General features: G+C 51.8%; 1 protein-coding gene across 1 annotated transcript in view; it reads right to left on the reverse strand.

Annotated features, from left to right (window-relative positions):
• Window positions 1-808: 808 nt before the first annotated feature.
• AGRN (agrin) overlaps window positions 809-19,761 on the reverse strand; it is a 156,386-nt gene continuing 137,433 nt past the window's right edge. Inside the window, exons 35-42 of the mRNA XM_083876993.1 lie at window positions 19,361-19,472; window positions 13,091-13,207; window positions 11,990-12,179; window positions 10,997-11,112; window positions 6,982-7,247; window positions 5,544-5,768; window positions 4,572-4,675; window positions 809-2,611 (exon numbers count right to left, since the gene is read on the reverse strand). Coding sequence (XP_083733119.1) covers window positions 2,454-2,611; window positions 4,572-4,675; window positions 5,544-5,768; window positions 6,982-7,247; window positions 10,997-11,112; window positions 11,990-12,179; window positions 13,091-13,207; window positions 19,361-19,472 — 1,288 coding nt within the window. The 3' untranslated portion in view covers window positions 809-2,453. The remainder of the gene's footprint in view (window positions 2,612-4,571; window positions 4,676-5,543; window positions 5,769-6,981; window positions 7,248-10,996; window positions 11,113-11,989; window positions 12,180-13,090; window positions 13,208-19,360; window positions 19,473-19,761) is intronic.

The following is a 19,761-nucleotide window of genomic DNA, read 5'->3' on the forward strand; positions in this document are numbered from 1 at the left end:
CCTGATGCAGAAAATCCAAATTTTACCTCGAAATCCAAGGTAAAAAGAATATAATTCCAAATTTTTGTTGTGGGAGAGGCTCTGGTGCCCAGCTCTGCATTCCCAGGCTGGATAAAAATATCCAAGAGATCTCTGAGAAAGGGGAAAAAAATGGGAATCTCCTGGTCGGGAATGAGACTCAAAAAAACCTCCAAATCCAAGGTAAAAAATAATAAAATTCCAAATTTTCCTTGTGGGAGAGGCTCCAGTGCCAGTTCTGCATTCCCAGGCTGGATAAAAATATCCAAGAGATTTCTGAGAAAAGGGAAAAAAATGGGAATGTCCTGGTCAGGAATGAGACCCAAAAAAACCTCCAAATCCAAGGTAAAAAATAATAAAATTCTAAATTCTTGTCGTGGGAGAGGCTCTGGCTCCTGGTCAGGAATGAGACTCAAAAAACCCTCCAAATCCAAGGTAAAAAATAATAAAATTCCAAATTTTCGTCGTGGGAGAGGCTCCAGTGCCCAGCTCTGCATTCCTGATGCAGAAAATCCAAATTTTACCTCGAAATCCAAGGTAAAAAGAATATAATTCCAAATTTTTGTTGTGGGAGAGGCTCTGGTGCCCAGCTCTGCCTTCCCAGGCTGGAAAAACACATCCAAGAGATCTCTGAGAAGGGGGAAAAATGGAAATTTCCTGGTCCTTTTTTTTTTGTTTTTTGGGAAAGAAGGAGAGAATTCCCAGCTCTTGGAGAGGAGCTCCAAGTGGCCAAGGCTTGGGGTGACCCCGGAGGGGATTTTTGTGTGGATGAACACAAAAAACATTGGGAATGAGACCCAAAAAACCGTCCAAATCCAAGGTAAAAAATAATAAAATTCCAAATTTTCGTCGTGGGAGAGGCTCCAGTGCCCAGCTCTGCATTCCTGATGCAGAAAATCCAAATTTTACCTCGAAATCCAAGGTAAAAAGAATATAATTCCAAATTTTCGTCGTGGGAGAGGCTCTGGTGCCCAGCTCTGCCTTCCCAAGCTGGATAAAAATATCCAAGAGATCTCTGAGAAAGGGAAAAAAAGGGAATAAAGGGAATCTTCTGGTCCTTTTTTGTTTTTTTTTTGGGAAAGAGGGAGAGAATTCCCAGCTCTTGGAGAGGAGCTCCAAGTGGCCAAGGCTTGGGGTGACCTCAGAGGGGATTTTTGTGTGGATGAACACAAAAAACATCGGGAATGAGGTTTCACAGCCTGTCCGAGAGGAAGAGGAGGAGGAGAAGAGCTGGAAAAATCCACTTTTTTCCCTCCCCAGCCACCTCTGAGCCCAGAAAAGAGTCCCGAGGCGAGCACATCTCTATCTCTCTCTCATTTTCCAGTGCGTGGCATCCCTGATTTGAGCAGAGCTCGAAGGAGGAAAAATAAAAAAAGCACTTGAGATCCTTTACACACATAAATTACAGTGAGAGGAGGGAGAAAAAAGGAGGGGCAGAATCGGGGTGAACAAAGGGCCAGGAGGAGGTTTGGAAGAGCCAAAACCCAAATCTGTGAAGGTTTCGCCTGCACCAGCAGCGTTTTCTCCCTCACAGGAAATTTTGGGGGTTATTCCCCCAAAAAAACAGCAGGAAAAAATAAAAGAGGGAGGAATAACATCCATCCTCTCTAAAAAAGAAGAAGTTTCAAGTATGAAGAAGATGGAGGCTGCAGTGGGAGAGTTCTTGTGGTCGTTCCTTTGTTCTGTTTTGGGCCCAAGTTTTGGAAATTTGGGGGGTTGTTTGTCTCCCCCCAAAAAAACAGCAGGAAAAAATAGAGAGAGGGGAATAACATCCTCCTCTCTAAAAAAGAAGAAGCTTCAGGTATGAAGAAGATGGAGGCTGCAGTGGGAGAGTTCTTGTGGTCGTTCCTTTGTTCCATTTTGGGTCCAAATTTCGGCGCACAGGGAATTTGGGAGGTTGTTTGTCCCTCCCCCCCAAAAAACAGCAGGAAAAATAAAAGAGGAGGGGAACAATGTCCCCCCTTCTAAAAAAAAGAAGCTTCAAGTATGAAGAAGATGGAGGCTGCAGTGGGAGAGTTCTTGTGGTCGTTCCTTTGTTCTGTTTTGGGTCCAACTTTCGGTGCACAGGAAATTTTTGGGGGTTATCCCCTCCCAAAAAAAAACAGCAGGAAAAATAAAAAGAGGAGGGGAACAACATCATCCCCTCTAAAAAAGAAGTTTCAAGTATGAAGAAGATGGAGGCTGCAGTGGGAGAGTTCTTGTGGTCGTTCCTTTGTTCCGTTTTGGGTCCAAGTTTTGGTGCCCCAAGAAAGAACCCGAAAAAGCCCCAAAAAAACACCAAAAAAAAAAAAAAAAAAAAAAAAAAAGGGGTTCCTGCCCTCCCTGCCCTCCCCTCCCCTTCAAAAAATATAAAAAGCAATAAGTTTACAAAAATAGAAAATAATTACAGCAATAGGCAGGTAGGGGGGGAGGGAAGGCAGGGAGGTCCCTGGGCTCTATTTGTCGGAGCAGTGCAATATCCGGGGCTGGTTCAGGGCGTCCTCCAGCAGGTGCAGCTCGCGCCGGTCCACCTGGACATCCCTCATGCAGCCCACAAAGGCCGTGCTGAACGCCTTGGGCAGCCGCGGCCGCGGGCTCGCCTTGTCCAGACCGCCTGGAATAGAACACAGTCACATAGAGAGGGGCAGAATGGGGATAGGGGACAGGGATAGGGGACAGGGGACAGCCCACAAAGGCCGTGCTGAACGCCTTGGGCAGCCGGGGCCGCGGGCTCGCCTTGTCCAGGCCTCCTGGAATAGAACACAGTCACATAGAGAGGGGCAGAATGGGCACAGGGGACAGGGGACACAGGACAGGGATAGGGGACAGGGATAGGGGACAGGGATAGGGGACAGGGGACAGCCCACAAAGGCCGTGCTGAACGCCTTGGGCAGCTGGGGCCGCGGGCTCGCCTTGTCCAGACCGCCTGGAATGGAAAATGGGGTGAGATGGAGATGGGATAGGGGACAGGGATAGGGGACAGGGACAGAGGACAGCCCACAAAGGCCGTGCTGAACACCTTGGGCAGCCGCGGCCGTGGGCTCGCCTTGTCCAGGCCTCCTGGAAGGGAATAAAGTGACATGGAGAGGGGCAGAATGGGGATAGGGGACAGGGGACACAGGACAGGGATAGGGGACAGGGATAGGGGACAGGGGACAGCCCACAAAGGCCGTGCTGAACGCCTTGGGCAGCCGCGGCCGCGGGCTCGCCTTGTCCAGACTGCCTGGAGAGAAAAACGGGGTGAGATGGACAGGGGGCAGGGACAGGGGACAGCCCACAAGGGCCGTGCTGAACGCCTTGGGCAGCCACGGCCGCGGGCTCGCCTTGTCCAGACCACCTGGAATAAAACACAGTCACATAGAGAGGGGCAGAATGGGGACAGGGGACAGGGAAAGGGACAAGGGACAGGGACACAGGACAGGGGACAGGCCACAAAGGCCGTGCTGAACGCCTTGGGCAGCCGCGGCCACAGGCTCGCCTTGTCCAGACCACCTGGAATGGAAAATGGGGTGAGATGGACAGGGATAGGGACAGGGATAGGGGACAGCCCACAAAGGCCGTGCTGAACGCCTTGGGCAGCCGGGGCTGCGGGCTCGCCTTGTCCAGGCCTCCTGGAAGGGAATAAAGTGACATGGAGAGAGGCAGAATGGGGACAGGGACAGGGGACACAGGACAGGGATAGGGGACAGGGATAGGGGACAGGGACACAGGACAGGGGACAGCCCACAAGGGCCGTGCTGAACGCCTTGGGCAGCCGCGGCCGCGGGCTCGCCTTGTCCAGACCGCCTGGAGAGAAAAATGGGGTGAGATGGAGATGGGATAGGGGACAGGGATAGGGGACAGCCCATGAAGGCCGTGCTGAACGCCTTGGGCAGTGTGCTTGCCTTGTCCAGCCCGCCTGAAATGGAATAGGGTCACATGGAGGGGACAGGGACAGGGGACAGGGAAGGCACAGGGACAGGGATAGGGGACAGGGGACAGCCCACAAAGGCCGTGCTGAACGCCTTGGGCAGCCGGGGCCGCGGGCTCGCCTTGTCCAGGCCTCCTGGAAGGGAATAAAGTGACATGGAGAGGGGCAGAATGGGGACAGGGACAGGGGACACAGGACAGGGACAGGGGACAGGGATAGGGGACAGGGGACAGCCCACAAAGGCCGTGCTGAACGCCTTGGGCAGCTGGGGCCACTCGCGCACCTTGTCCAGACCACCTGGAAGGGAATGGGGTCATGTGGAGGGGGGACAGAATGGGGATAGTGACAGGGGACAGGGACAGGGATAGGGGACAAGGGACAGGGATAGGGGACAGCCCACCTGCAATGGAACAAGGTCAGATGGACAGGGGACAGGGGACAGTGTGGGGACAGGCTGGGGACAGGGGACAGGACAGGGACACGGATAGGGGACAGCACAGGGACAGGGACAACCCACCTGCAATGGAACAGGGTCAGATGGAGGGGGACAGCATGGGGACAGGGGACAGGAATAGGGGATAGGGAAAGGGACAGCATGGGGACAGGGAAGGGGACAGGGAATCCCACCCTGGGACAGGGCAATGTCCCCTTTCCCCAGACTCACCCAGCCACAGCGCCCCGTCCGTGTCCAGCTGGGTGGCCCCCAGGGGAGAGGAGCCGGCGATGGGGGCTTCGTTCCCCACCTGGAGGGTCCCTTCCCTCTGCACCCTGCCCCGGGAGGGAGGGAGGGAAAACAGGGATTCACCAACAGCCCGATGCCCTTCACCCAATCTTGATCCCAATGCCAATCCTGATGCCCTTCACCCAATCCCCACCTTCATCCCAATCCTGATCCCAATGCCAATCCCGATGCCCCTCACCCAATCCCGATCCTGATCCCAATCCCAGTCTCCATCCCGGTGCCCCTCACCCAATCCCAGTCCCAACTGAGATCCTGATCCCCATCCCCAATCATGATCCCAATGCCCCTCACCCAATCCTTATCCCAATCCTGATCCCAATCCCAATGCCCTTCACACAATCCCCATCCTCATCCCAATCCTGATCCCGATCCCAATTCCGATCCCAATGGCCCTCACCCAATCCCAATGCCCTGATCCCCATCCCAATCCTGATCCCCATGTCCCTCACGCAATCCCGATTCTGATCCCAATTCTGATCCCTGTCCTGATCCTGATCCCGATCCCCATCCTGATCCCAAATCCAACCCCCATCCCCATCACAATCCTGATTCTGATCCCAATTCCAGTCCCAATCCCCATCCCAATGCCCCTCACCCAATCCCTATCCCGATCCTGATCCCAATGCCGATCCCGCTCCCCCTCACCCAATCCTGATCCCAATCCCAATGCCCCTCACCCAATCCCAATTCCAATCCTGATTCCAATCCTGATCCCAATGCCCCTTACCCAATGCCCTTCACCCAATCCCAATGCCCTTCACCCAATCCCAATGCCAATCCCGATCCCGATCCTGATCCCCATCCCAATCCTGATCCCGATCCTGATCCTGATGCCTCTCACCCAATCCCTATCCCAATCCCCGTCCCAACCCCAATCCCACTCCCAGTGCTCACCTGGAGGCTTTGATGTGCACCCACTGGTTGTTGTTGACGGGCACGGTGGAGCGCAGGGTGACGGCCTTGGAGCCCAGGTCGTAGCTGAGCTGCACGAAGCCGTCCACGATGGCCAGGGCGATGAAATCCGAGCGCTCCAGCCCCTTCCCGCTCCACAGCAGCAGCCCCTGCGTCGCCTCCGTCTTGATGCTCAGCTCAAAGTGGTTGGACTGCAGCGCCTTCTCGCTGGGGAGGGACACGGGGGTGAGGGCAGGGAGGGGAAAATCCTACAGCAACCTCCTCATCCTCATCATCCTCATCATCCTCATTCTCCTCCTCCTCCTCATCATCATCATCCTCATTCTCATCCTCATCCCAGGGTTTGGTGGGATGGACCTGTGCCCACCTGTGCCCACCTTTGAGGGTCACAGGTTTTGGGATTACCTCCATCCCATTCCTGGCATCAGAATAAACTCTTGGAATCTGTCCCCACCTGCTGGACTCACAGAGGGTCAGGTTTTGGGATTACCTCCATCCCATTCCTAGGATATGTCCATGGAGTCTGTTCCCCACCTGCTGGCCTTGAAGATCACAAATTTTGGGATAATCTCCATCTCTTTTTCCTAGGATTCACCCATGGGGTCTGTCCCACCTGCTGGATTCATGAAGGTCACAGATTTCGGGATAATCTCCATCCCTTTTTCCTAGGATTCACCCATGGGGTCTGTCCCACCTGCTGGACTTGAGGGTCATGGATTTCGGGATAATCTCCATCCCTTTTTCCTAGGATTCACCTATGGGGTCTGTCCCCACCTGGTGGACTCATGGAGGGGCAGGTTTTGGGATTACCTCCATCCCATTCCTGGCATCAGAATAAACCCATGGGGTTTGTCCCCACCTGCTGCCCTCAAAGGGAAATATTTTGTGGGATCAGAATTCCTGGAAGCAGATGGGAAGCTCCAAACCAGTCCAGAGTCTCCTGGAGGTCTCTGAGCCAGTTCCCACATTTGGGAATTCCAAGGCTGGAGTTCCCCCTGGGTGAGGCTGCACAGCTCTCCTGGGATCCTCCCCAAAAAATCCAGATGAGTTTTTGTTCCCCATGGAGCATGAGGATCAATATCCCACCCTGGACACTGTCCCAGGAAGGGCATGGAGGCAACAAAACCCCTTTTCCCAAGGAAGGACGGGATTTTCCCCAGGTTGGAATCCCAATTTTTGCCTCTGGGACGGGCACGAGTCTCTTGGTGGAGTGAGGGACACACAGAGACAGGACAAGGACAACACAGAGAGCTTTGTATTCCCAAGGGACACCCAGAGGCTGGGGCTGGTGGCCCTTGGCTGTCCCCTCTGTGGTCCCTCGGGGATAGAAAGGCAGGACAGGACACAGGGGACACGCACAGGGACACGGGACATGCTGGGGCAGGGGCAGAGCGCGGCAGGCACGGCCTGGGACACTCACCTGGGCTCCCAGGGGAGATCCAGCGCCTCGGCACTCGGGGGAGAAAAGGGGAATGTGCCGTAAGCGTGGGGCAGTTTCTTCCTTTCCTTTCCTTTCCTTTTCCTTTCCTTTCCTTTCCTTTCCTTTTCCTTTCCTTTCCTTTCCTTTCCTTTCCTTTCCTTTCCTTTCCTTTCCTTTCCTTTCCTTTCCTTTCCTTTCCTTTCCTTTCCTTTCCTTTCCTTTCCTTTCCTTTCCTTTCCTTTCCTTTCCTTTCCTTTCCTTTCCTTTCCTTTCCTTTCCTTTCCTTTCCTTTCCTTTCCTTTCCTTTCCTTTCCTTTCCTTTCCTTTCCTTTCCTTTCCTTTCCTTTCCTTTCCTTTCCTTTCCTTTCCTTTCCTTTCCTTTCCTTTCCTTTCCTTTCCTTTCCTTTCCTTTCCTCCATTCTCCTTCTCCCTCTCCCCTTTTTTTCCATTTTTCTTTTCCATTTTCCTTTCCTATTTTCCTTTTCCATTTTCCTTTTCTTTCCCATTTTATTTTCCCATTTTTCTTCCCTTCTCCTTCTCCTTCTCCTTCTCCTTCTCCTTCTCCTTCTCCTTCTCCTTCTCCTTCTCCTTCTCCTTCTCCTTCTCCTTCTCCTCTTTTCCCTTTTCCCTCTCCCTCCTCCTCAGAGCCCAAGCAGGAATTTGGGGGTGATCAGGAATTGTCCCAGGGATGAGGGGTCAGCAGGATTGTGGCCAGGAGGGAACAATCCTCCCCTGAGGGAGCTGGGAAGGGGCAGAAAAGCAGCTCAGGAAGGGACTTTTTGCTCCCCATAAATCCATGAGAGGATGGGGACAGCTCCATGGGACAGGGGACAGGGGACAGCCCCAGGGGACAGCTCCATGGGACAGGGGACAGCCCCAGGGGACAGGGGACAGGAGGAGAGGGAACGGCCTCAGGGTGGGTTTAAATTGGATATTTGGGGAAATTCCTCCATGGAAAGGCCCCGAATTCCTCCCCCCAGCTCCTGCCCCGGGGTTTGGGGTGACAATGGGGACATGCCGGGGGTGGCAGAGCCTTGGGGTGACAATGGGGACATGGCAAAGCCTTTGGGGTGACAATGGGGCCGTGCTGGGGGTGGCAGAGCCTTTGGGGTGACAATGGGGACGTGGCAAAGCCTTTGGGGTGACAATGGGGCTGTTCTGGGGTGACAATGGGGCCGTGCTGGGGGTGGCAGAGCCCTTGGGGTGACAATGGGGCCTTTGGGGTGACAATGGGGCCGTGCTGGGGGTGGCAGAGCCCTTGGGGTGACAATGGGGACATGGCAAAGCCTTTGGGGTGACAGTGGGGCTGTGCTGGGGGTGGCAGAGCCTTTGGGGTGACAATGGGGCCATGGGGGAGGTGACAATGGGGCCGTTACTCACGCTGGGATCTCATTGCTCAGGCGGCTTTTGGGGACAGAGAAACAGCGACACTGAGAGGGGACAGACAGACAGACAGACAGACAGACAGACAGAGAGACAGACAGAGAGAGAGACAGACAGACACGGCTCCACACGGACACACCCACCCCACGGGGCTGGGAAACCGGGAATGGGAGAGGCTGGAAAACCAGGAATAGAACAGGCTGGGCTGGAAAAGTGGAAATGGGAAAGGCTGGACTGGAAAACTGGGAATGGAAACCAGGAATGGGAGAGGCTGGAAAAGCAGGAATTGGAAACCAGGAATAGAACAGGCTGGGCTGGAAAACCGGGAATAGAATGGGCTGGGTTGGAAAACCAGGAATGGGAGAGCCTGGAAAACCAAGAATAGAACACAGGGCTGGAAAACTGGGAATGGGAGAGGCTGGGCTGGGAAAAACTGGGAATGGGAGAGGCTGGAAAACCGGGAATAGAATGGGCTGGGCTGGAAAATCAGGAATGGGAGAGGCAGGTTTGCAAGGAAGGATCAGGAATATCCAGGTTGGTTTGGGGGGAAGGATCAGGAATATCCAGCCCAGTTTGGGGGGAAGGATCAGGAATATCCAGGGCTGGTTTGGGGGGAAGGATCAGGAATATCCAGCCCAGTTTGGGGGAAGGATCAGGAATTGGAGGGAAGGATCAGGAATATCCAGGTTGGTTTGGGGGGAAGGATCAGGAATATCCAGCCCAGTTTGGACGGAAGGATCAGGAATATCCAGCCCAGTTTGGAGGGAAGGATCAGGAATATCCAGGGCTGGTTTGGAGGGAAGGATCAGGAATATCCAGCCCAGTTTGGAGGGAAAGATCAGGAATATCCAGCCCAGTTTGGAGGGAAGGATCAGGAATATCCAGGTTGGTTTGGGGGGAAGGATCAGGAATATCCAGCCCAGTTTGGGGGGAAAGATCAGGAATATCCAGCCCAGTTTGGGGGGAAGGATCAGGAATATCCAGCCCAGTTTGGGGGAAGGATCAGGAATATCCAGCCCAGTTTTGGGGGGAAGGATCAGGAATATCCAGCCCAGTTTGGGGGAAGGATCAGGAATATCCAGGTTGGTTTGGGGGGAAGGATCAGGAATATCCAGCCCAGTTTGGGGGAAGGATCAGGAATATCCAGCCCAGTTTGGAGGGAAGGATCAGGAATATCCAGGTTGGTTTGGGGGGAAGGATCAGGAATATCCAGTGCTGGTTTGGGGGGAAGGATCAGGAATATCCAGCCCAGTTTGGGGGAAGGATCAGGAATATCCAGCCCAGTTTGGGGGGAAGGATCAGGAATATCCAGCCCAGTTTGGGGGAAGGATCAGGAATATCCAGGTTGGTTTGGAGGGAAGGATCAGGAATATCCAGCCCAGTTTGGGGGGAAGGATCAGGAATATCCAGGTTGGTTTGGAGGGAAGGATCAGGAATATCCAGCCCAGTTTGGGGGGAAGGATCAGGAATATCCAGCCCAGTTTGGGGGGAAGGATCAGGAATATCCAGCCCAGTTTGGGGGAAGGATCAGGAATATCCAGGTTGGTTTGGAGGGAAGGATCAGGAATATCCAGGTTGGTTTGGGGGGAAGGATCAGGAATATCCAGGGCTGGTTTGGAGGGAAGGATCAGGAATATCCAGCCCAGTTTGGGGGGAAGGATCAGGAATATCCAGCCCAGTTTGGAGGGAAAGATCAGGAATATCCAGCCCAGTTTGGAGGGAAGGATCAGGAATATCCAGGTTGGTTTGGGGGGAAGGATCAGGAATATCCAGGTTGGTTTGGAGGGAAGGATCAGGAATATCCAGCCCAGTTTGGGGGGAAGGATCAGGAATATCCAGGTTGGTTTGGGGGGAAGGATCAGGAATATCCAGCCCAGTTTGGGGGGAAGGATCAGGAATATCCAGCCCAGTTTGGGGGGAAAGATCAGGAATATCCAGCCCAGTTTGGGGGGAAGGATCAGGAATATCCAGCCCAGTTTGGGGGAAGGATCAGGAATATCCAGGTTGGTTTGGGGGGAAGGATCAGGAATATCCAGCCCAGTTTGGGGGGAAGGATCAGGAATATCCAGGTTGGTTTGGGGGGAAGGATCAGGAATATCCAGCCCAGTTTGGGGGAAGGATCAGGAATATCCAGCCCAGTTTGGAGGGAAGGATCAGGAATATCCAGCCCAGTTTGGGGGGAAGGATCAGGAATATCCAGGTTGGTTTGGGGGGAAGGATCAGGAATATCCAGGTTGGTTTGGGGGGAAGGATCAGGAATATCCAGCCCAGTTTGGGGGGAAGGATCAGGAATATCCAGGTTGGTTTGGGGGGAAGGATCAGGAATATCCAGCCCAGTTTGGGGGAAGGATCAGGAATATCCAGCCCAGTTTGGAGGGAAGGATCAGGAATATCCAGGTTGGTTTGGGGGGAAGGATCAGGAATATCCAGGTTGGTTTGGGGGGAAGGATCAGGAATATCCAGCCCAGTTTAGGGGGAAGGATCAGGAATATCCAGCCCAGTTTGGGGGAAGGATCAGGAATATCCAGCCCAGTTTGGGGGGAAGGATCAGGAATATCCAGGGCTGGTTTGGGGGGAAGGATCAGGAATATCCAGCCCCCGTTTTCAGCTCCTGGATCCCGTTTTTTCCTGCCCAAATTCCCGTTCTGGGGCTCGGGTACCTCTTGGTGACAGCGTTGTGATACTCCAGGTAGGTCTGGCCATCGAAGGCCACGGCCTCGGCGTCCCCAGCCGCCTTCTCGATGATCACTGGGGGAAACACAAACAGGGAGATGGGGCTGAGTTATCTCCATCCCCTGTGCCACCTCAGCCCCCAGTGCCACCTCAGCCCCCTGCTGTCCCCACCTTTGTCACAGCGAGTCCCCGAGAAGCCGCGCTGGCAGTGGCACTGATAGAACCCCCAATGTCACCTTTGTCACAGCGAGTCCCCGAGAAGCCGCGCTGGCAGTGGCACTGGAAGGAGCCCTGTGTCACCCCCTGTCCCCCATGTCCCCCTGTCCTCCCTGGTGTCCCCACCTTTGTCACAGCGAGTCCCCAAGAAGCTGCGCTGGCAGTGGCACTGGAAGGAGCCCTGTGTCCCCTGTGTCACTCCCTGTCCCCCCAGTGTCCCCCTGTCACCTTTGTCACAGTGAGTCCCCGAGAAACCGCGCTGGCAGTGGCACTGGAAGGAGCCCTGTGTCACCCCCCCTGTCACCTTTGTCACTGCGAGTCCCCGAGAAGCCGCGCTGGCAGTGGCACTGGAAGGAGCCCTGTGTCCCCATGTCCCCAGTGTCTCCATGTCACTCCTATGTCTCTGTGTCCCCCAATGTCACCTTTGTCACAGCGTGTCCCCGAGAAGCCGCGCTGGCAGTGGCACTGATAGAACCCCCAATGTCACCTTTGTCACAGCGTGTCCCCGAGAAGCCACGCTGGCAGTGGCACTGGAAGGAGCCCAGGCTGGGCTGGCAGTGGCACTGGAAGGAGCCCTGTGTCCCCATGTCCCCAGTGTCTCCATGTCACTCCTATGTCTCTGTGTCCCCCAATGTCACCTTTGTCACAGCGGGTCCCCGAGAAGCCACGCTGGCAGTGGCACTGGAAGGAGCCCAGGCTGGGCTGGCAGTGGCACTGATAGAACCCCCAATGTCACCTTTGTCACAGCGGGTCCCCGAGAAGCCGCGCTGGCAGTGGCACTGGAAGGAGCCCAGGCTGGGCTGGCAGTGGCCCCCGTGCTCACACGGGTTGGGGCTCTGGGTGCAGGGGTGGCCCCGGAACGGGGAGATGTCCCGGGCACTGCGGATGTTCTGCTCCTGCAGGATGGACACCGAGCCCAGCGAGATCTGCGGGGGAAAAGAGGGGTTAGAGGGGGGAAAAATGGCAAAGGGAGGGGGAAAATCCAAATTAGGGAAGGGGAAAATGGATCGGGGTGGGGGGGGAAATGGATCAGGGAGGGGAAAACCAGAGGGAAAAATGGGTCAGGGAGGGAAAAAACCAGCAAAGGGAGGGGGAAAATGGATGAGGGAGGGGGAAAAATGGATGAGGGAGAGGGAAAAATGGATTAGGGTGGGGAAAATCTGATCAGGGAGGGGAAAAATGGATCTGAGAGAGGAAAATCTGATTGGGGAGGGAAAAAACCCACTCAGGGAAGGAAAAATCTGACAGGGAGAGAAGAAAATGGATCAAGGAGGGGAAAATCTGAATCAGGGAGGGAAAAAATGGATCAGGGATGAAAAAATGGACCAGGGAAGGAAACACCTACTCAGAGAAGGAAAAAACATACTCAGGGAGAGAAAAACGTACTCAGGGAGGGAAAAATCCGACCAGGGAGGGAAAAACCAGTAAAGGGAGGGGGAAAATGGATCAGGGAGGGGAAAAAATGGATCAGGGAGGGGAAAATGGATCAGGGAGGGGAAAATCCACTCAGAGAAGGAAAAAACTGGCTCAGGAAAGGAAAAAACAGATCAAGGAGGGGGAAAAATGGATCAGGGAGGGGAAAATCTGATCAGGGAGGGGGAAAAAAAGATGAGATGGGGAAAAACAGATCAAGGGGGAAAAATGGGTGAGGGAGGGAAAAAAAGGATCAGGGAGGGGACACAGGTGACCCTGGGCTGTCCCAGGTGACACTGTAGGTGACACAGGTGACACTGTAGAGGACACAGGTGACACTGTAGGTGACCCAGGTGACACTGTAGGGGGCACAGGTGACACGAGTGACCCTGTAGGTGACCCAGGTGTCCCAGGTGTGTCTCACCCTCTGCAGGGCCCCCTGGAAGCCGCTGCTGATGGCGGCTGCTCGGGCCAGCCGGGACAGCTCCGGGGCTCCCCCCACGAACAGAGGCTCCTTCAGGTTCAGCACCATGTGGGGCACCTGTGGGGACACAGAGTCAGGGGACACCTGGGGACACCTGGGTGGCCCTGAGCACACCTGGGCAGCTCTGAGCACACCTGGGCAGTCCTGGGCACACCTGGGCAGCTCTGAGCACACCTGGGCAGTCCTGGGCACACCTGGGCAGTCCTGGGCACACCTGGGCAGCTCTGAGCACACCTGGGCAGTCCTGGGCACACCTGGGCAGCCCTGGGCACACCTGGGCAGTCCTGGGCACACCTGGGCAGCCCTGGGCACACCTGGGTGGGCCTGGGCACACCTGGGCAGCTCTGAGCACACCTGGGCAGTCCTGGGCACACCTGGGCACACCTGGGCAGCCCTGGGCACACCTGGGCAGCTCTGAGCACACCTGGGCACACCTGGGCAGCCCTGGGCACACCTGGGTGGGCCTGGGCACACCTGGGCTCATCCAGGTTTGAGATGCTCCAGGTCTGAGGAGTTTCTCCAGGTTTGATTTGAGGAGCTTCTCCAGGTCTGAGTAACTGCTCCAAGTTTGAGTAAATTCCCCAGATCTGAGGGGCTTCTCCAGGTTTGAGGAGCTTTTCAAAGTTTGAGGAGCTTCTCCAAATTTGGGGAACTTCCCCAAATCTGAGGAGCTGCTCCAGGTTTGAGGAGCTGCTCCAGGTTTGATTTGAGGAGCTTCTCCAGGTCTGAGGAACTGCTCCAAGTTTGAGTAAATTCCCCAGGTCCGAGGAGCTTCTCCAGGTTTGAGGCTCATCCAGGTTTGAGGAGCTTCTCCAAATTTTGGGAGCTGCTCCAGGTTTGAGGAGCTGCTCCAGGCTTGATTTGAGGAGCTTTTTCAGGTTTGAGGCTCATCCAGATCTGAGGAGTTGCTCCAGGTCTGAGGAGCTGCTCCAAATTTTGGGAGCTTCTCCAGGTTTAAAGCTCATCCAGGTTTGGGGAACTGCTCCAGGTTTGAGGAGTTTCCCTGGGTTTGAGGAGCTGCTCCAAATTTTGGGAGCTTCTCCAGGTTTGAGGCTCATCCAGATCTGAGGAGCTGCTCAAATTTGAGGAGCTTCCCCAGGTTTGAGGAGCTGCTCCGAGTTTTGGTTTGAGGAGTTTCTCCAGATTTGAGATGATCCAGGTTTGAGGAACTGCTCCAGGTCTGAGGAACTGCTCCAGATTTAAGGAGCTTCCCCAGGTCTGAGGAGTTTCTCCAGGTTTGAGGCTCATCCAGGTTTGAGGAGCTTCTCTAAATTTGAGGAGCTTCTCCAAATTTGGGGAACTTCCCAAGGTTTGAGGAGCTGCTCCAAGTTTTGGTTTGAGGAGCTTCCCCAGGTTTGGAGAGCTGCTCCAAGTTTTATTTGAGGAGTTGCTCCAAGTTTGAGGAGCTGCTCCGAGTTTTGATTTGAGGAGTTTCTCCAGGTTTGAGATGCTCCAGCTTTGAGGATTATCCAGGTTTGAGGAGCTGCTCCAGGTCTGAGGAGCTGCTCCAGGCTTGAGGCTCATCCAGATCTGAGGAACTTTTCCAAGTTTGAGGAGATGCTCCAGGTTTGAGGAACTTCCTCAAATCTGAGGAGCTGCTCCAAATTTGAGGAGCTTCCCCAGGTTTGAGGAGCTGCTCCAGGTTTGATTTGAGGAGATTCTCCAGATTTGAGATGCTCCAGCTTTGAGGATTATCCAGGTTTGAGGAGCTTCTCCAGGTTTGGGGAGTTTCCCCAGGTTTGTGGATCATCCAGATTTGAGGAGCTGCTCCAAATTTTGGGAGTTTCTCCAGGTTTGAGGAGCTGCTCCAGGTTTTATTTGAGGAGCTGCTCTAGGTCTGAGGAACTGCTCTGAGTTTTGGTTTGAGGACCTGCTCCAGTTCTGAGGAGCTGCTCCAGGTTTAAGGAGCTGCTCCAGGTTTGAGGAGTTTCTCCAAGTTTGAGGAGTTTCTCCAAATTTGAGGAGCTTCCCCAGATTTGGGGAGCTGCTCCAGGTTTGAGGAGCTGCTCCAGGTTTGAGATGCTCCAGGTTTGGGGAGTTTCTCCAAGTTTGGGGATCTTCTCCAGGTTTGAGGAGCTTCCCCAAGTTTTAGAAGCTTTCCCAGGTCTGAGGACCTTTCCCAGGTCTGAGGAACTCTCCCAGGTTTGAGGAGCTTCCCAGGTCTGAGGAGCTTCCCCAGGTTTGATTTGAGGAGGTTCCCCAGGCCCGAGGAGGTTTCTCAGGTTTGATTTGAGGAGGTTCCCCAGGTCCGAGGAGGTTCTCCTGCCCCGGGGTGTTTTGGGGGAGGAATCCCCTCCCGTGTCCCCCCTGGGACATTCCCGGGGCCGGAGCCACAGCAGGGACGGGCTGGGGGGTCACACTGAGGGATGGACGGTGCGGTGAACGGGATGGGATAAATAAAATAAAATAAAATAAAATAAAATAAAATAAAAATAAAATAAAATAAAAATAAAGTAAAATAAAATAAAATAAAGTAAAATAAAATAAAATAAAATAAAATAAAAATAAAGTAAAATAAAATTAAAGTAAAATAAAATAAAATAAAATAAAATAAAAATAAAGTAAAATAAAATAAAATAAAATAAAATAAAAATAAAGTAAAATAAAATAAAATAAAATAAAATAAAAATAAAGTAAAATAAAATAAAGTAAAATAAAATAAAATAAAATAAAATAAAATAAAATAAAAATAAAGTAAAATAAAATAAAGTAAGCTAAAATTAAATTAAATAAAATTAAAATTAAATAAAGTGAAGTAAAATAAAACAAAATAAAATACAATAAAATACAATGCAATAAAATGCAATGCAATAAAATTAAAGTAAAATAAAATAAAGTAAAATACAATAAAATAATACAATAAAATGCAATGCAATACAATGCAATGCAATAAAGTTAAATAAAGTAAAATAAAATAAATTAAAGTTTAAAAAATTAAAGTAAAATAAAATACAATACAATACAATAAAATGCAATGCAATAAAATTAAATAAAGTAAAATAAAGTAGAATTAAGTAAAATAAAATAAAATAAATACAATGCAATGCAATAAAATAAAGTAAAATAAATTAAAGTAAAATAAGAATAAATATAATGAAATAAAAGAAAATAAAATAATAAAATACAATGCAATGCAATTAAATTAAGTAAAATAAAATAAAATAAAGTGAAATTAAATTAAACTAAGTAAAATAAAGTAAGGTAAAGTAAAATAAAGTAAAGTTAAATAAAATAAAATAAATGCAATGCAATTAAATTAAATTAAATTAAATGAAGTAAAATAAAATAAAATAAAATAAAGTAAGATACAATAAAATACAATGCAATAAAATGCAATGCAATAAAATGCAATGCAATAAAATTAAATAAAGATAAAATAAAATAAAATAAAATAAAATAAAATAAATAAATAAAAATAAAATAAAGTTAAAATGACTGAATTAATTGAAATGCCCCCACAACGAAAGATGACAACAACTGGCTGGGAATGAAGGGAATGAGCAGCTCTAAACTACAACGATCCTAAATCTGGGAGATGAAAAAAAAAACAACTAACATTGGGATGGAAAAAAAAAAAAATTAAAAAAAAACAACCCCAATGAGAAATGAGATGGACCAGAGGCTGCTCATACTTATCTGTACCTTACGGGATTTCTGGGATCCAGAACAGCAGGGAAGGGAAAAAGATAAAGAAAATTAAAGGGAGAGAGAAAAAAAAAACCCAAAAAACCCCCCAAAAACCCAAAAAACCCCCCAAAAAAATCCCCAAAAAATCCCAATAAAAGGGACATCAGTGGGGACATCACAACTGGTGGCTCTGGGGGTGACAGGAGGTGACAACAGGGTCACTGTCACCCAGGGGTTTGGAAAGAGGAAAAGGAGAGGAGGAAAAATCCCTTTTTTTTGGAGGTTTTGGGGGGATTTAGGGAATTCCCATCCCAGGGGATGGAGAAAAGCTGGAATTCCCATCCCAGGGGATGGAGAAAAGCTGGAATTCCCATCCCAGGGAATGGGGACAGGATGGAATTCCCATCCCAGGGGATGGAGAAAGACTGGAATTCCCATCCCTGGGGATGGAGAGAGGCTGGAATTCCCATCCCAGGGAATGGGGAAAGGCTGGAATTCCCATCCCAGGGAATGGGGAAAGGCTGGAATTCCCATCCCAGGGAATGGGGAAAGACTGGAATTCCCATCCCAGGGAATGGGAAAAGGCTGGAATTCCCATCCCAGGGAATGGGGAGAGGCTGGAATTCCCATCCCAGGGAATGGGGAAAGGCTGGAATTCCCATCCCAGGGAATGGGAAAAGGCTGGAATTCCCATCCCAGGGAATGGGGAGAGGCTGGAATTCCCATCCCAGGGGATGGAGAAAGGCTGGAATTCCCATCCCAGGGAATGGGGAAAGGCTGGAATTCCCATCCCAGGGGATGGTGAAAACCTGGAATTCCCATCCCTGGGGATGGAGACAGGCTGGAATTCCCATCCCAGGGAATGGGGAAAAGCTGGAATTCCCATCCCAGGGAATGGGAAAAGGCTGGAATTCCCATCCCAGGGGATGGGGAAAGGCTGGAATTCCCATCCCAGGGGATGGGGAAAGGCTGGAATTCCCATCCCAGGGGATGAGAAAAGCTGGAATTCCCATCCCAGGGGATGAGAAAAGCTGGAATTCCCATCCCAGGGGATGGGGAAAGGCTGGAATTCCCATCCCAGGGGATGGGGAAAGGCTGGAATTCCCATCCCAGGGGATGAGAAAAGCTGGAATTCCCATCCCAGGGAATGGACAAAAGCTGGAATTCCCATCCCAGGGGATGGGAAAAGGCTGGAATTCCTATCCCTGGGGATGAGAAAAGCTGGAATTCCCATCCCAGGGAATGGGGAAAGACTGGAATTCCCATCCCAGGGAATGGGAAAAGACTGGAATTCCCATCCCAGGGAATGGGAAAAGGCTGGAATTCCCATCCCAGGGAATGGGGAGAGGCTGGAATTCCCATCCCAGGGAATGGGGAGAGGCTGGAATTCCCATCCCAGGGAATGGGGAGAGGCTGGAATTCCCATCCCAGGGGATGGAGAAAGGCTGGAATTCCCATCCCAGGGGATGGGGAAAGTATGGAATTCCCATCCCAGGGAATGGGGAGAAGCTGCCAGCTGGGAAAAGAGGAGAGGGGCTGGAATTCCACAGGAAGGGATGCAGGGATCCTTCCCTCCCTGGCTCCTGCCTCCTTCTTCACCCTCAAATCCACGATTTAAAACCCAGGACCCTGAGAAAATTCCACTCCTTCACCCTGAAATCCATGACATGAGAAATTCCACTTCTCCATCCTCAAATCCACTGATTTAAAATTCAGGAACCTGAGAAATTCCGCTCCTCCAACCTCAAATCCAAGATTTAAAGCCCAAGAACCTGAGAAATTCCACTTTTCCACCCTGAAACCCACAATTTAAAGCCCAGAAAGGTGAGAAATTCCACTCTTCCACCCTGAAATCCATGACTTAAAATCCAGGAACCTGAAAAATTCCACTTTTCCACCCCCAACCCCAGGATTTAAAGCCCAGGAACCTGAGAAATCCCTCCCCTAGGACAGTTCTGAGCCCCCAACTCACCGGGGACTCCCCCATGACCCTGTCCCTGAGAAATTCCACTTTTCCTCCACAGTTATAACCACAAGAACCTGAGGAACTCCACTTTTCCATCCCTCAAATCTGTGATTTAAAGCCCAGGACCCTGATAAATTCCACTCTTGCAACCTGAAATCCAGAACTGAAAACCCAGGACCCTGAGAAATTCCACTTTTCCATCCCCAAACCCTGGATTTAAACCCCAGGAATGTGAGAAACTCCTCTCCCAGAGCCCCCAACTCACCGGGGACTCTCCCATGACCCTGTCCCTGAGAAATTCCACTTCTCCTCCCTTATAGCCACAATTTAAAGCCCAAGAACCTGAGAAATTCTATTCTTCTACTCTCAAATCCACAATTTGAAGCTCAGGACCCTGAGAAATTCCACTGATTTAAAATTCAGGAACCTGATAAATTCCACTCTTCCAACCTCAAATCCATTATTTAAAACCCAGGACCCTGAGAAATTCCACTTTTCCTCCCTTACAGCCATGATTTGAACACCAAGCACCTGAGAAATTCCACTTTTCCACCCCCAAATCCAGGATTGAAAGCCCAGGAATGTGAGAAACTCCTCTCCCAGAGCCCCCAACTCACCGGGGACTCCCCCATGACCCTGCGGCCGTTGTTGACCCTCAGGACGCCCTTGCGGCCGCTCCTCTCCAGCAGGACAGTGACCCACGTGTCCAGGGGCACGGGCTCCTCGCTCCTGGGGGAGAAAAATAAACCTCCAGGGTGAGATCTGTGACCTCCAAAAGTGATGGGAGAGTGTCATAGTCCAGGGAATCCCTCTGGAGGGTCAAAGAGATTGGGAGAGGGGTCTGGGAACTGAGAAAGGGGGTCTGGGGTCTGCCCAGGGGGGTCTGGGGTCTGCCCAGGGGGTCTGGGGTCAGTCCAGGGGGTCTGGGGTCTGTCCAAGAGGGTCTGGGGTCTGTCCAGGGGGTCTGGAGTCTGTAAAGGAGGGTCTGGGGTCTGCCCAGGGGTGTCTGGGAACTGAG

Source organism: Zosterops lateralis (assembly GCF_965231275.1).
Source record: "Zosterops lateralis genome assembly, chromosome: 22".
NCBI lineage: Eukaryota > Metazoa > Chordata > Aves > Passeriformes > Zosteropidae > Zosterops > Zosterops lateralis.